Source organism: Myotis daubentonii, chromosome 8 (genome assembly GCF_963259705.1).
Source record: "Myotis daubentonii chromosome 8, mMyoDau2.1, whole genome shotgun sequence".
Taxonomy (NCBI): domain Eukaryota; kingdom Metazoa; phylum Chordata; class Mammalia; order Chiroptera; family Vespertilionidae; genus Myotis; species Myotis daubentonii.
Genome location: NC_081847.1, coordinates 87,958,542 through 87,974,860, shown reverse-complemented (window position 1 = coordinate 87,974,860; position 16,319 = coordinate 87,958,542). Strand labels below are relative to the sequence as shown.

General features: G+C 41.1%; 1 protein-coding gene across 1 annotated transcript in view; it reads right to left on the bottom strand.

The window, feature by feature from the left end:
- The window catches only part of DCC (DCC netrin 1 receptor), a 576,336-nt gene that overhangs the window by 101,160 nt on the left and 458,857 nt on the right, over positions 1-16,319 (bottom strand). Inside the window, exon 16 of the mRNA XM_059704942.1 lies at positions 3,269-3,364. Coding sequence (XP_059560925.1) covers positions 3,269-3,364 — 96 coding nt within the window. The remainder of the gene's footprint in view (positions 1-3,268; positions 3,365-16,319) is intronic.

The window sequence follows — 16,319 nt, the reverse complement described above, 5'->3', positions numbered from 1 at the left end:
GGTCGCTAGTTACAGAAATAATTCAAATTTAAATTAAGTAAAATTAAGTAAAATTTAAAATTCACTTCTGTTGCACTAGCCAATTGCAAGTGCTTAATGGTCACATGAGCCTGGTGCCTTCCATATGGGACAGGACAGATGTAGAGCATTTCTAACAAAGCAGAATATTCTAGCTGCGAGCAAACACTCCTCTAGATTCATATATGCTAAATATATTGCAAATTATGCTTTTTCTCTCAGGATAGAAATGGAGTAGTCCAATTAAAAACATCTTTGTATTGCTAAAACAACTTCTTTTAATTATTTTATACTCCTGGGTGTCTTATATGCCATTTATTTTCAATGGTTATATTCAAAAGGGTAAAAAAAAGTAACAAAGACAAAACATGGCTTCAAACTTTCTGCTAAAAAGAGAACCCTACTCAATTCCTAATAGATGTTTTGGTCAGAGCCCATGCATTTTTTCAGTCGATATATTTATATTCTAAAAGAGCTATTTAAAAAAAAAAATAACACAGTTTTACATCTGGATTGTACTTCATTTAGACATTGATAAAACAGTTGAGAATAAACAAATTCAAACAACACACCTCCTTATTCCCTGGCCCTCTCCCTTCTCTGGGCTCAAAACAGCTTGCCCTCATGACAATAGGAAAGAAAAGGTTTTATAGTGAAAACGAAGCCCTACCCACCCATCTGACCTGGTGACACTTTCCTCAGCTCTCATTCTGATACATTCCCGATGGGGCGGGCTCCAGAGAGGGCCCGCATCCGTGCGCACATGGGTGCGGGAAGCACCAGGGCCTGGCACTTACTCTGGCCTGAAGCCTTTATTGCCTGCGTTTTTTTACTTCTGTTATCCTGGTCTCTTCGCAGACTGCTCATGGGAATACCCCGCAGAAGCTCGGAGTCAGAGCATGTGTGCTCTGCAGCGGTAGGACACATTTATCGATAGAGTTTCTCCCAGAACCTTAGCCTTTTCCTGCTTGCTTGTCCTTTATTCTCCAGGATGCGCAGAAACACAGTGAATCTGCCATGACCAGGACGAGTGCAGGCCCTTCTCTCAGAAAGGGCTGGTTTTATTCATCCCTCTTCAGCCCCTTCCTGACTTGTCTTCAACAAGAAAATCCCTCACACCATATCCCACTTTGGGTAGCATTTCATTTCTCAGATCCATGAGGATTAGAGTCAGATCAGGGAAAAAACTGTCTCAGCGATCGCTGGTTTTAGAAACCACTCGGGGAATGCCATATGCTGGGAATTAAAGACTGGCCACCAACACTACGGGGAAGTGAAGTTAATTAATTACGCCAGAACGGCTCCTCCTGAGCGACTTCGCTTCAGTTGATTTGAACTCTACTATCTCTATGACTACCACTTGCTGCTCAAAATGTTATTTATTTTTTGGTCGCCTAAGTGGGCCCTTTCTATGGGCTTCAGTTTCGGTAAAAATAAAAATAATAGCCTTTAAAACTGGCTACAGTATAACGGTGTGTAGCCTGATCTCAAGTTCAGTTGCCACTTCCACAAGCAGTGGGCCAGTGTCTTTCCTCACGCAGGAAGAGGTGACATACTACAGGAACATTATGGAAAGTTCAGGTACAGCCAAAGCCAGCTGCGACCTCTCCAAGAACCTGGCTGCTGGACGGGCAGGAGCGTAAGGGGAAGTGGAAACCCTAGGCCCCGCCCATGTGGTTATCTTGTATTTTACACTCTGGACCTCCATTGCCTCATCCCTCTATATGTAGGGATAATGTGTTTAATAGCAATGTTTTGAAAGTAGTAATTCTACTTCAAGAAATGCTAATACCTCAATCCTGCTATTTCTGAATATTTTTCATGACATTGAATTTTTTGGAATCTCAGTCTGAGCATGCATCCCTCAAATTTTAAGTAATGCTGTTTGTTGGTATTTATCTATGAACTTATATAACTAAAAAATGCTTCTTGCTGATCCTTCTGGGGAGTCATGAGCTTCTTTGATAACACAATGAGAAATATGTAGTGTCTCCACAGATAACTGTATAGATGGACATATACACAAATTGCACACATCACTTTCAGCAGAATATAGACCTTGAAACCAATGGCCAAAAGGTCAAAGAGACTCGGAATAACAGCTTCGCCTACTGAATCTGAAATCAATAAAGTGATGCTATGCCCTGGAGACCATCATGTAACTGCTGTGAATCCACAGAACAACTGCGTGTTCTCCGCGTAGTCGAAGAATGGAGCTGTTGAGTGTGGAAAACAAACTGTTTAAAGTTCACATAAATTTAGGTGGTAGCAGCAGTCACCGGCTTCTATTATTTATGTTATGATCCTTTATTCCTGCCTGTCAGTGCTCCACTCTCGGGCACTCAGTGGTTTTCCATGTCCTCTGTGCTCACTGTTAAACCCTGCCCTTAGATCCTTTATTCTCATCACCTACACATAGGTGCTAGGTTATCAGAGGTCTGAGGGTTGTGGATTTTGAAAGAGGTTGAGGTCAAAGTATTCACTAAAGAGATGAACATCTTGGGTTTTACTTTCAGATTTCAGACATAAGGCCACTGGGGTAGTCATGTGACTTTCTGGTGTCCCTGAACAGACCACAGAGGTGTCACTTATCCTGTCTTTTAAAAAGCCCAGGCTTGCTCAGAAATAGTCCTCATAAACAGCTTGGATCTCACTTTCTTACCCATCCTTCCCTCAGTTCTTTGAGCCCAGTTTCTCTTGTGTGGGCCTTTGCAGTCCAGCTCACCTGAGAATTCCCAGAGGAGACACGCCCTGGGCGCAGCCAATCCTTTTGCGGTCCAGGGGCCCTGGACACTGTTGATTGACCTGAAGGTCCAACCCAGGAAGAAGGCACTGGGGGGCTCAGCCCAGCCCCTGCACCCCCAGGAGGGCAGGTCATCCTTGTCAAGGAGCCCGAAGGACCTGCAGAGAAGCAAGGGCTCCTCCTGGCATTTGGGGGCCTTTGTGCAGAGACCCTCTCACCAAAGTGGCATCGCTGGGCTCCTCGGGGGAATGAAGGGTGGTATCAGGGCACCAAAATAGGAAGCCACTCCGAGGAGAGGATGAGAGCTCTCTTTCCCTAAGTCCATGTATAGTTTATAGACTGAACTTCTCTTCCTTGCATTTGAAAACCAGAAAGATAATCAAGTTTGTGTGTGCGTGTACACACAGGTAGGGCTCGGAACAGGACTGCATACATTTCCTGTGTTTTATTTTGCCATCACTCAAACACCGGCTGCTTGTCAGAGCGGGGTTAGCTATGGTGGCTTACCTGTCATAGACCTGGTGGTGGCACTTTCATACAGAGGAACGCCTTCTCCTGCGTTATTGAAAGCTTTTAGGGAGATTACATAATGGGAACTTGACTCTGGAGAAAAAAACAGAAAGAATACGAACACGTTGATTTATTTAATGCACTGAAATACGCAGGGTAAATCAAATCCAGTATAATCTAATAAGTAAATTGTGGATTAAAAACAAGTGAGTGTGATTCTGGGAAGAAGGCGGCAGTGGTGACAATGTGCTTCCCTGAGTTTCCTCAATCTTCATATTAGAAGAAATTGAACCACTGGATAGAAAACCAGAGGCATTTGATCATTTTCAACAACACTAGGTGCTGAGGTGTACTCTCACGTCCTCAACCACAAGTGAGTACAGAGGAACCAACAACCCTCAGGCCTGCACAGTATCTGCTTCTGTGGGAGAGAAATCTGAGGGAAACATCCAAGCTGAGGACACGGTAATTTCAAGTCACCAGCAGGCAATGCTAGCAAGTGCAGCAGAGCAGTGTGAGGACAGTAAACATAAATCCCGAAATTAACCCATAGTCTCCTTTTCAGGCCGAGGCTCACACTGAGGACAAACCACAGGAAATAGATTTAAAATTTGAAGCAATAGAAATGAAGGGAAGAGAAAATACAGACACAAGTAGGAAAGAGGAACCATCACAAAACTTAGAAAAAAGGTGCACAATTTTTAGTGCGTATCAGGGGTTGGCCAACTTTTCTACAAAGGAGGAAGAGAAGAAATATTTTAGCTTTGTAGAGCACTCTGCCTCCGTCACAGATTTGTGTTTGCTTTGTCTGCTTACACAGTACTTCAGACTTCAAATCGATGAAAACCATTCTTAGTTCAGTGGGATCCAAACAAGAACAGGACCTGGGCCAGGCTTGACCCACAGGCTCTACTGTGCTGAGCCAGGAGCCCTGGTCTAATGAAAACAACAGGCGAGGAGCTCTGTGTGTTGAGAAAAGAAAATGAACCTCTGGGAGAACAGGAAAAAGAAACACATGCAAGAAAGCAATAAAAATCTGTTGAGGTTAAATTTCATACAAAATAAAATCAGGAGAATATCATTCCTGTAGACAAGTACACACACTCACACACACACACACACACACTCAGGATAAAAAATACACAAAAATTGATCAAATCTGCAATTTACTATTTCAAAATGAGCTAACAAACATTAAGAAAATAAAATGCCAAAAATGCAAGATCAACATAGAATGAGAAAAAGCTCAGAAACGAATTGGCATAACTCAAAAATTATGTATAAGTGAAAAAATAACTTTAGAAATAGAGGGTATCAAGAGGAACAAATAAATAAAAGAAGAAAACAAAATGAAAACTAAGTTACCATCTTATAAGTAATCAGGATATTGTTCCCCTGATCCTGAACACTACTGGAAATGAGCTTTAGACATTTGAAATGACCAGGGGAGATATTGAGCTAACTGGTAAACAATGCATTTAATGAACGAAGACTAAGTGAGGGTTAAGAGGGAGCTATTTTATCTTGCAGGGCTACATATTCTGCCTTTGAAGATATATTACAACCATAGACAACATTGAGGAACAATGGGGATGCCATATGCAAAAATGTTTCAATAATTATTATTTCTGGTGATACTGTTACTGTTTTTATTCTGAAACTAACATAATATGGGATAAAGCAAATGTGTAATCATAAAAAATTCTAACTCTATCATCCCCTATGTCCTTGGAAACCGGTTTCTTGATGTGGATGGAACAACATACAGATTTAAAATAGGAAAGGTGACATAAAGTACTGTGTTCCAAAATTTTAATTAGAAAAACCAGTTTAAACTCCACAGGTATTTTATGTTTTAGTTCTGTCCACTGAAAAGTTTAGAAACAGACTTAATAACAAAGAGTATCCCCGCACCAAGACTTGGATTTTGAAATCGTATTTCCCTCTGCAAGAAACAAGGGCTTATTGGAGAGCGGATTGATTCTGGTCTGAGATGACTCCGGCTCATATCAGTTGAGCCTGAAACATCCTGAAGTACCAGATAGAAAGGAAACAACCAGACGAATAGGCTGATGTCAAATGGATTCACAAATCAGCCTGAAGGGGCTTCCACAGACCAAAGACAAGGACACTCTGAGCTTCCATAGAGAAAAAAGTTGCAATGGATTAAAGCCCAACAAATACATATAAGTGGATAAATTCATTAAGATATATATATCTATGTGTGTGTGTGTAATTCTTATTCAATGTATTGGGATGACATTGGTTAATAAAATTATGTAGGTTTCAAGCACACAATTCTATAATTACATCATCTGTACATTGTATTATGTATTCAACATCCAAAGTTAAGTCTCTCTTTCTGTCACCATTTATCCCCTTTACCTTCTTCTACCTCTCCCCACCCCACTTGTAATCACCATACTGTTGTCAGTGTCTATGAGGGCTTTTGTTTTGTTTCATTTTTGCTTGTTTTGCTTAATCCCTTTGTCACTAGTCCTCAGAGAAATGCACATTAAAACCACCATGAACCCGGTTGGTGTGGCTCAGTGATTGAGCATCGACCTATGATCCAGGAGGTCACAGTTTGATTCCTGGTCAGGGCACATGCCCAGGTTGTGGGCCTGATCCCCAGTGGGAGGTGTGCAGGAGGCAGCCAATTAGTGGTTCTCTCTCATAATCAATGTTTCTATCTCTCTCTCCCTTCCTCTCCAATAAAAATATATTTAAAAAAATAATAAAATGGAACTGCCTTACAATCCAACGATTCCATAAAGATATTTTTAAAAATAATAAGAGATATAGGTTAACGCCGGAGTTTGCTGCTTTGAACAACTACTTCAAAAGTGAAACCAAAAAACGGAAGGGACATCACCCAGAACTACAGGAACGCTGGCTGAGTGGAAGTCCTACAACTAGGAGGAAAGAGAAACGCACACGGACACTCAGAGGAGGCGCAGTGCTGAAGTCAAATTCTGAGGTGCGGAGTGCGTGGAGCGGGCTGGCGGCGGAGGGCGCGGTTGTTGTTTTCAATCGGGAGAGAGTCGCAGACTCTGAGCACCAGATCTGGACGAGTCTTTAGGGACCCAGACTCAAACGGGAGAAGCGGGACTGTCTGGCTTCGGTCAGAGCGAGTGCAGCTTTCTCTCCCAGCTTTGCAGCGGGTGCTGGGACTCAGAGAGGCAGAGCCCCTGGGGACAGGACTGAGAGCCGCCATAACTGCTCTCTCTGGCCCACCCTGTTGATCCTGTGCGACCCGCCCCGCCCAAGCCCTGCACAGAGGCATTTGCCCGATAGCCTCAGGCAAAGGCTAGATTAGCACCTCCCTAGAGGACAGAAGTTCTCTCACTGCTGACACAGCTGATTCTCATAGCCACTTGGCCTGGAGGTCAAACCCTCCCTGGAATTAGCTACAACAATCAAGATTTAACTATAAGACTGAGAACAAAGACCACTAGGGGGTGCACCAAGGAAGCATAACAAAATGCGAAGACAAAGAAACAGGACAAAATTGTCAATGCAAGATATAGAGTTCAGAACCACACTTTTAAGGTCTCTCAAGAACTGTTTAGAAGCTGCCGATAAACTTAATGAGATCTACACGAAAACTAATAAGACCCTCGATCTTATATTGGGGAACCAACTAGAAATTAAGCATACACGGACTGAAATAACGAATATTATACAGACGCCCGACAGCAGACCAGAGGAGCGCAAGAATCAAGTCAATGATTTGAAATGCGAGGGAGCAAAAAACATCCAACCGGAAAAGCAAAATGAAAAAAGAATCCAAAAATGCGAGGATAGTGTAAGGAGCCTCTGGGACAGCTTCAAGCGTACCAACATCAGAATTATAGGGGTGCCAGAAGATGAGAGAGAGCAAGATATTGAAAACCTATTTGAAGTAATAATGACAGAAAACTTCCCCCACCTGGTGAAAGAAATGGACTTACAGGTCCAAGAAGCGCGGAGAACCCCAAACAAAAGGAATCCAAAGAGGACCACACCAAGACACATCATAATTAAAATGCCAAGAGCAAAAGATAAAGAGAGAATCTTAAAAACAGCAAGAGAAAGAAACTCAGTTACCTACAAGGGAATACCCATACGACTGTCAGCTGATTTCTCAACAGAAACTTTGCAGGCCAGAAGGGAGTGGCAAGAAATATTCAAAGTGATGAATACCAAGAACCTACAACCAAGATTACTTTATCCAGCAAAGCTATCATTCAGAATTGAAGGTCAGATAAAGAGCTTCACAGATAAGGAAAAGCTAAAGGAGTTCATCACCACCAAACCAGGATTATATGAAATGCTGAAAGGTATCCTTTAAGAAGAGGAAGAGGAAGAAAAAGGTAAAGATACAAATTATGAACAATAAATATGCATCTATCAACAAGTGAATCTAAGAATCAAGTGAATAAATAATCTGATGAACAGAATGAACTGTTGATTATAATAGAATCAGGGACATAGAAAGGGAATGGACTGACTATTCTTGGGGGGGGAAAGGGGTGTGGGAGATGTGGGAAGAGACTGGACAAAAATCGTGCACCTATGGAAGAGGACAGTGGGTGGGGAGTGAGGGCGGAGGGTGGGGCGGGAACTGGGAGGAGGGGAGTTATGGGGGGAAAAAAAAGAGGAACAAATGTAATAATCTGAACAATAAAGATTTAATTAAAAAAAATAAAATAAAAATAATAAGAGTTGGTCCATTGTGAGGTTGACAGATGACCAAATTATAATCTTGAAAACTGGGTAAAAACTCAAATATTGAATGTGTCTTTCTTAAATAAACTCTGTGCAACCAACTGTATAAGAGGGAAAGCATCTCCTTATAAGTTATTCCAACTTATAAGACCAGTAATAGAATTCAAATACTGCTAGTTTGCAGCCCCAATGAGCAAAGTGGAAACATCTAGATATCATGTTCCTACCAATCAAAAAGCACATGACCCAATAGAGTAAGCATGTCAAACTCAAAGGCTAATACGGGCCAAATAAATGAGTTTGACATGCTTGCTCTAGAAGAGTCTTGCCAAAAAGATAAAAATGACTTAGTCTGATTAAACCTCTAGATCCAAATGCCAGTTTGAAGGAAATAGAGAGAAAAAGGTTTAACTCCAACTTAAAGCAATTTAGTGAGCTATAGATTTGTTGTCTGTGGTTTTCTGTATCTGAGTTTTATTTTACAATAATAAAGCTTTTAAAATAAATGAATTTATCTCTGACAGTGTTCTTTGAAAATTGATGAAATTTTTCTTCATAAGATTTTATGGGACCTAAATATTAGAGTTAAAGTTATTGGTATTTCAAAGCACAATAACAGAAGAGCTACAATATAGCAAACAATAAAATAAAATTACATATTATGTAACTAAAGGGGATCTAGTCAGTGAACTACTTCATGTATAAGGGATATTTATTATTTTTTGTTGTCTAAGTAGGTTATTTATAAGAGAATGGTCAGTCAGCAAGTGTTAAATGCTCTTGGAGATCCAAGAATGTTTGATAAAAGATGGATCTCTGTGTCAGGTTACAGTCATAATTCTGGGCAGAGAAAACAAGAAAAGACTACATAAAATTGAGCAGTAAAGTGAGTGCTACCACTTATGAATACTACATGAGTTCAGAGGTCTAAAAATTAGTGAGGAATTGGGTCATCAAAGGTATGGAGTTGGAACTAGGGCTTGAGGCATGAGTAGGATTTAGAGGTAAAAGAATGGTGAACATTTCCTGAAATGTTTATAATACAAGTAGGGAGGTCAACAAGGGACTTTCCTGCTAGGAAACATGTCCTTTGTAGTTACTGGAATAAAGACTTAAGTTTGCTTTGACACATAGGCTTTTTCTCGACAACTATAATGCAAAACATTGGCATTAGGTTCAAGCCAAATAAAATTGCCTTTTTGTGTGTCAAACTGCAGTTGATTTCACCTATTATACATATACTAAATATGTGCATTTATCTATATTTTTGTTTCTCAAGGGAGTGAGAGAGATTCAAAACTCACATGCTTAGGAGTTAGGGTGTAATTTGTATTTAAGAGAGAGAGAGAGAGAGAGAGAGAGAGAGAGAGAGAGAGAGAGAGAATTCGGCCTCAGTGTATGAGATAATAGTGCAGAGAGGATGCTCAGCAGTAGTTCACCCAAGGAGCAGAGCCACCCCTATTCCTGAGCATGTGGAAGGAAGGCAGTCCCAGTGTTGTCAGATTTTCTGGAAATCCAGATTTTTACGTGAAATCACCAACATTTTTCAAATGTTGGCACACAATTTAAATAAACAAACAAACCTGTGCTGGCAAAGTAAATATATATTTCTGGACTGAATCTAAATTCATGGCTACTAAATATGACCTCAGATCCCTACATATTCATATTCATGCCTAAAATGGGGGGCAGGGGGAAGCCTAAACTTCTTTAACCGTAGGATCAACAGCAACAAATTAGAAACTATAATGTGGCAAGGAGGTCAATAGAAAATAAAGCAGATCTCATTCATGCAAACTGATTAGATTGCTTTCTGTGGCCCTCTCCTGTGCAGATTGGAATTCAGAATGAAGAAAGACCAACTTGATCAGAAACTCTGAACTTCCCGTTCTGTTAACAGCTGAAGAGTGAGCTGGTCAGCGTGGTCCACGAGGCATTGCATTGATGCCTTAACCTCTGCGCCCCGCCTCCCACCTGCCCCACTTAACATTCCTTAGACCACGGATTCCATCAAGGCCTCTCTAGCATTTCTGCACTATTGGCTTTTAGATCTTTCAGATATTGTTTCTCAGCTAAAAGGAAAAAAAAAAAGTCCCTTGACTGGTTGATTCTCATTTTCCTGGTTTGAATTTTTGCTGTGGCTGGAATTCCAGCGGGTGCACCTCATCTATGTGCTGTCCGGCTCCTGAGCGGCAGCCACCATTTCTTCATCTCTCTCCCACAGGAAATGTGAGGCGATGGCCATGTCAATACTGACGCTTGCTAAGACTAACGCCCGCCCAGTCTCTCATTGTCTGAGTAATGGCAGCTTCTTCCATTGAGGTCAAGCCCTGGTCCAGGGGACCCTGGCGAAGACTGTGAAGCTTTATCATTTACTTGCTGCTGTGTTAATGAGCTATACTAACTAATAAATTCAGGGAGACCAATTTTAAATTTAAATGAAAAGTGGTAATGGCTTAGCCTCAGGAAAGGTAAACAGATGTGCAATGGAGTTGTAACTGGTAAAAGAATGCCACGTTGGCTAGGGGTCTTACTTAGACACCTTGTGGTCCAGTATTTTCCCGCCGTCAGTATGTAATCTGAGGTTCAGGTGAGTTCATTTCTTTCTAAAGTAACACAGAGTGACATGGGAAATAAAAGGACCAGGACAGCTCCATAAGCCTTTGTTGTAGCTTTTTTCAGGGTGCTTTTATTTATGCCTTCATACTCTACCTGCTTTCTGCTCTCCCTGGCCTCCGGATTGTGCTTTTGTCAAACTGCATTTGATCTACTGAGAAAGCAAGAGGATCTTTTCATGCTGCCATAAAGCTTGATCCAATACTGAATCAGCCTGAATGACGGCAATAAATATATTAGTCAGTTATTGGTTAATGGTGGACGGAGGACTATATTGCTCTGATCCCCTTTTGTATTGTCATGGAGTCGTGGCACTTGAGTGTGTATTGAGGGAGAATATGCTTTGAGTCTGTAACTGAGGGGGAAAATGCTGTGAGAGTGAATGGGGAGCAAAAGAGAACGAGGGTTTTCTCCCCACACAAAAGAAGGGTGTCATTTACCAGCACACCACTAGAGAGCAATGTGGAGCTATTTTCCTGCACATGCTCAGAGCTCTTCAACTTCAAAACCAGTAAATCACAAAAGAATTGCCTAAAATCGCTCCCTCTATAGAAGCATCAAATGAGCTAAGCACACTTAATATTACCATAATGAATTCCAAATGAATTAATCATTAATTATGGTCAGAGCCCATTGTTCAGAATTACACTTAGTGACAATTATGACAGTAAATTTATTTTTTGGATTTGCTAAAATGTTGTAGATATGTAGGCTTAAAAATGTATCACTTGCCTCTGAAAAATAAAATACAGCAACACTTTATTATTTTAACGTACCCTGAATGAATCATACTGAAATAACTTTTTTTTTTTAGATGTCCATGGGAATTATTTTTAATTATGGATATTCTGAGTAATTCAACAGATTTCAAATTATTGACCAGATTTTCATCATAGTCTTTCTTACATAATACATTGACTTGGGATAAAGGGAGCTAAAGAAATACTTAATTCTTTGAGCATCCAAAATAGATGGTTGCTGGCTGGTATCTTCTTTGTAGCTGGGAAGAGAGGGAGGAATAAATGTACTTTCATTGATTATAGGGGCTGTAAAGACAAGCAATAACTAATAGGGAGAATTTTTGGTTCTCCTCCCCAGAGACCTGGTAGGTGATAGGGCCATTATTCTAAGAGTGCGTGTTGAGACTTGCCTAAAGATAGTGAGATGAATGAGGTTTTTTGGGACAGAGGAATGAATCAAGAGGCCTGCAGATAGCTCCTCCAGGGCTAGACCAAGATGCTGCACTGGGTAACAAATCCAGTGAGAACATCATTATTTTTAATTAATATTTTATGTGAGTTAAATGCCACTGGCACGTGCCAGATTGACAGCCCATAGTCCTTTATTCATTACAGATTATGTACGTACTTAGCTCAGTGGCCCCGTCCATGCCAAGTGCTTGTCAGGGCCTGGTCTCCATGTCCCTGCATCTTTTGCCCTCTCTGTTAGCATCGCCAACATGTCAATTAGAGAACATTAGAGTGGTAGCTGCTTTCCTAATGCAGATGCCCGCTCGCTGCAGTGAACCTGGGCTACCACATGCACAAAGCACAGGCCACCGGATCGCTGTCAGCTGGTAAATGCCACTGAACACCTCTGACCTCACTGGATCCAAATCGTGTAATTAAGTCCAATGGGTGGATGGCAAACACAGTTGATTGCACTGATCTCTTTAAAGAATGAGCAATTACAATTCATATTCAAGAAAGATGCAAATTGGAAGCATGGAACAGAGTGTGGAGTCTCAGAGGGAAGGTGGGGGAGGGAGGGTGGGTGGGAGGTAATCAACTAAAGACCTTGCATGCATATATGCATGACCCATGGACTCAGACAGTGGGGTGGTGAGGGCCTGAGGTGGGGGGCAGGGGTGAACTGGAGGGGGTTGATGAGGGGGAAAGGGGGGTATATATAATACTTTTAACCGTAAAGATTTTAAAAAAAGAAAGATGCAATTTATGTAATACATACACTATTCAATTTTACCTCATTACATATACTCTTTTGCAAATTTAATTAGTAGATAATCTAACTAGTACCCATTTTTAAAATAGGAACACTGTCCAAATAATGGTCAGATTTATAACATTAATCAATCTTGCAGGTAGTCTGTGTGAGGAAGTATTTGAGTCCAACAAAAAGAACTAAGGTACATTTTTATTTAAACTACCAAGGAGGAAATCCGGTAAAAATAAACTTTACAAGAAATATTTCAGTGTTTGGTAGATAGAAGATGCTTAACAAATATTTGTTGTTTGATAAATGCATGAGACCAGAAAGGATAAATTACTTAGCAGGTGTTAAATAACACGCCCCCACTCAATCTGAACCTAGAACTCAGATTTGTTGACTCCATACTGCCCATTCTGACATCTGTAGGGTCATTTAAAAATGAATCCAAACAGATTGTGGCACATTCCCCCCTCCCCCTTGCATAGTCACATTCAACTATTCTCCATTCATTCATTTGCTCATTCACTCATCCGTTATCATTGAAGATATTCTGTATGTAAGACATGGTTAGAATTTTTTTTTAAAGCCTTACTTGCCTTGATGAATGTTTTAATGTAGAAGCTGTATTAGATTTAAAAAAATATTAGAGCAAAGTGTTCTGAAACCAGAGAGGTTTTATGGAGAAGATGGATGGTTTTCTGACTCTTGATGAAGAAAGGTTGAGGAGAAAGAAGGGAATAAGCAGATGCAAGTGAACAGCTCAGAGTGCTGGTTAGCATCAGAACTTGGAGACCATGACAGTTCCTGTTTCTCCTCCCCCTCCTCCTTCTCCGTCTCCTAGAAGTAACAGTAACATTTGTTGGATGCTTAATTAGGTTCTTGGTTAATGACCTCACATCCCCTCTTTCATTTAAGTCTTCCCTTAATCCAGTGTCTGGCATACAGTAAGTACTCAGTGTACATTTGATGAATGAATGAATAATTGACTTCTTAATGGTAAGAGCGGGAATTCTAATTCCCAAAGTTCTGCCTCATCCTCTGTACTACTTGCCTTTCACTGAATAAGAGCTGGTGAGTTGAAGAACATTTTGAACAAGTTTCAGACTGCACTTTTAGGGAAATGAATGCCTCAGAGCTCCGTAGCCCAGGAAAGATGGAAAAAGATGTTGAACATGGGTATGCCACAGACAGAGACTACTATAATTGTCCAGGCAAAGGTCACAAGGGCCTGGACTGAGGTGTGTAGCGCAAACGAAGAGCGAAGGACAGGTGTGAATAGCACACTCTGTCGCTCTCTTCGGAAGGACAATGGGGAGAGAAACATATCAAGGATGACTCCTAGATTTTCAGTTTGATCTGAGATTTTTCCGTCAGTGATTTTAGTGATGCTATAAAATTGTTAGGACAAGAATGATCATGTCTGTTTTAGAAGTGAAGGCGCTGATGCAGGTGTGATCATCTCAACCACAGAAGACACAGGAAGAGTTGAGGGCCTTCTGTGTTCTCAGGTTTGCTCCTCCCTCTGTAGTGCCTGGACTAGACGATTTGGGGTTTCCTCTGGACCAGTCTGCAGAGCAGCCTTTGCTCACCCATTAGAACAGAAGACTCATCCCTCACCTGCTTCTGTGGTGAGGGGCTTTAGCAGAGAGCCCCTCAGAGTCAGAGAAACGACTGGGCAAATGCTTCCATTAGGGATCACTGCAAGCAGCTTGCAGAGGGAGCCTCAATGAGAGGAGTCCCCTGCAAAGCCTCACATCAGGAAAGTAACGGGACAACATAAGCAAACACACAGCTTTCCCCCTCCTGTCCACCTTTCCCAAAGAAAAAGTTGAATTAAATAAAAGACAAGGTGGAAATACTATATGACCGCCCAAGGGCTCAATGAATAAGAAACGCAGATGATCTTCACTTAGTTAATTCAAGCAAACAGACCATTGCTTTGGTTTAAAACGCCAGTCAAACTGACTCCTTAGCATAAATAGATCACATAATAAACCATAAATAAATGAACTGTGTTGGTTAGGAACTCAAAGAGGAAGCACATCCTTCCCTTTCACAAAGGATTGCCGCCCTTCCTTTTGTCCCACCTCCTTCTCCCTTTCTTTTAGTCCCTGGGTCCATTCCCTTCCTTCCTCTCCACTCACTTCTTTGAGTTTCTGGGAGAGGGGGAGGGAGCAAGGAAGTAGAACAGAAAACAAGACATGAAGAGAAAGAATGATGTGAATATAAATCCAGAGGGGCTGAGGAAAGAGAGGACTGGAGTCCTTGTTTAGGGCCCCTGGCCTCACCAACGCTGCCATGCCTTCCTTCACAGGAACCCTATGAAGTGGGCTCAACTATGTCTACTCCACAGACCAGAAAACACAGGCTTAGTGATGGTCATGGAGCTCAGTAAGTAGCAGTGCTCCAATCAAACCCAGGTCTGTCCTATTTGCAAGTCCACCCACGGGTCCTTGTAGAGTAAAGTCTGAGAAAGACCATGTGGGCAAAGGCCTAGATGTTTTATATGTTCTTTAAGTGGACCAGTAGAAATATGGCACAAGACATAAATAAATTTTTTTGAATCATATATGAGCGTTCATTTCAATACTGCTGGCAAGATGGGAGAGCAGCAGGTCTTCCACAAAAATCTGCTCTGCCGCCCCCCAAGACACAAATAATTTCAGTTCTTCATCATGCCTCACTTTAAGCAGAGCCAAAAGGGAATTTTTCACTTCTTAGTAATGTGTATCAACATCACATAGATGCCATTTAATTTTCACCTTACTTCGTGGTATACTAACGTATGTCATGGTAACTATTATTTTACACTTGGATTTTACCTTTCCCTCCAGTGTCTGAGACTTTGTGTGCATGTGTCCACATGTGTGGATATCAAAGTCGCTGGATCAATCTGTCACTCAAGTTCCTGCCTTCATCTGGGCAATGTCTCTTGTTATCTGCATGGCAACCTTTAATTACCCAATATATGAAATAGATGATAGTCAGACATTCAGGTAACATGCAGCCTGCATACATACATGTGAGTACTTACTTAAAATTATATAGTTGTCATCTCTGTATGTACTGCTGTTTCTGCTTTCTTCATTATCTTCAGACTAACTCCCATTTCAGGTAACCCACTAAGTATTGTAAAACTGTTGTCCCCTGGCACTTTCTGGGATGATGTAAATGTTCCATCTCTATGCTATCCATGATGGCAGTCAGTAGCCACATTTGGCTCTTGAGCAGAGCACTGGAAGGTGAGTAGCATGAATGGTGAACTGATTTCTTTCATTTTATTTAATTGTAATATATTTCAGTTTAAATTGCCACATGTAGATAGTGGCTCCCAGGTAGGACAGCACACCTATACAGAGGTTCTGGTTACCTTTTTCTCCCATGGTGTTGCCATAGTTACTAAAGACTTGTGGACAATGCCCAGGGCAGATGGAGTAGATTCAGTATGAGGGTTCCTGTTGCTATTGTTCTCTAACAAATGTGAAACAATGCACTATGATATCTACTATGACTCTATAGCCTGGGCCAAAGCATAATTTAATAAGTTGAATACATATATTACTTTTGGAGTTAAAAATAAAGCATTCGCATTGTATCTGATTCAATTTCTTATACACATATTAATTTCTATCCTCATGGCAATATGATTGCTTCAACTGATAAGACTTGAAGGACTCATGGTTTTTAATTCTGTGCTCTAAATTTTGGATTTCTCATTCAATACTCAACTCAAGAAAAGAGGTCTAGATGGAAAATAACTTTGTTAATAATG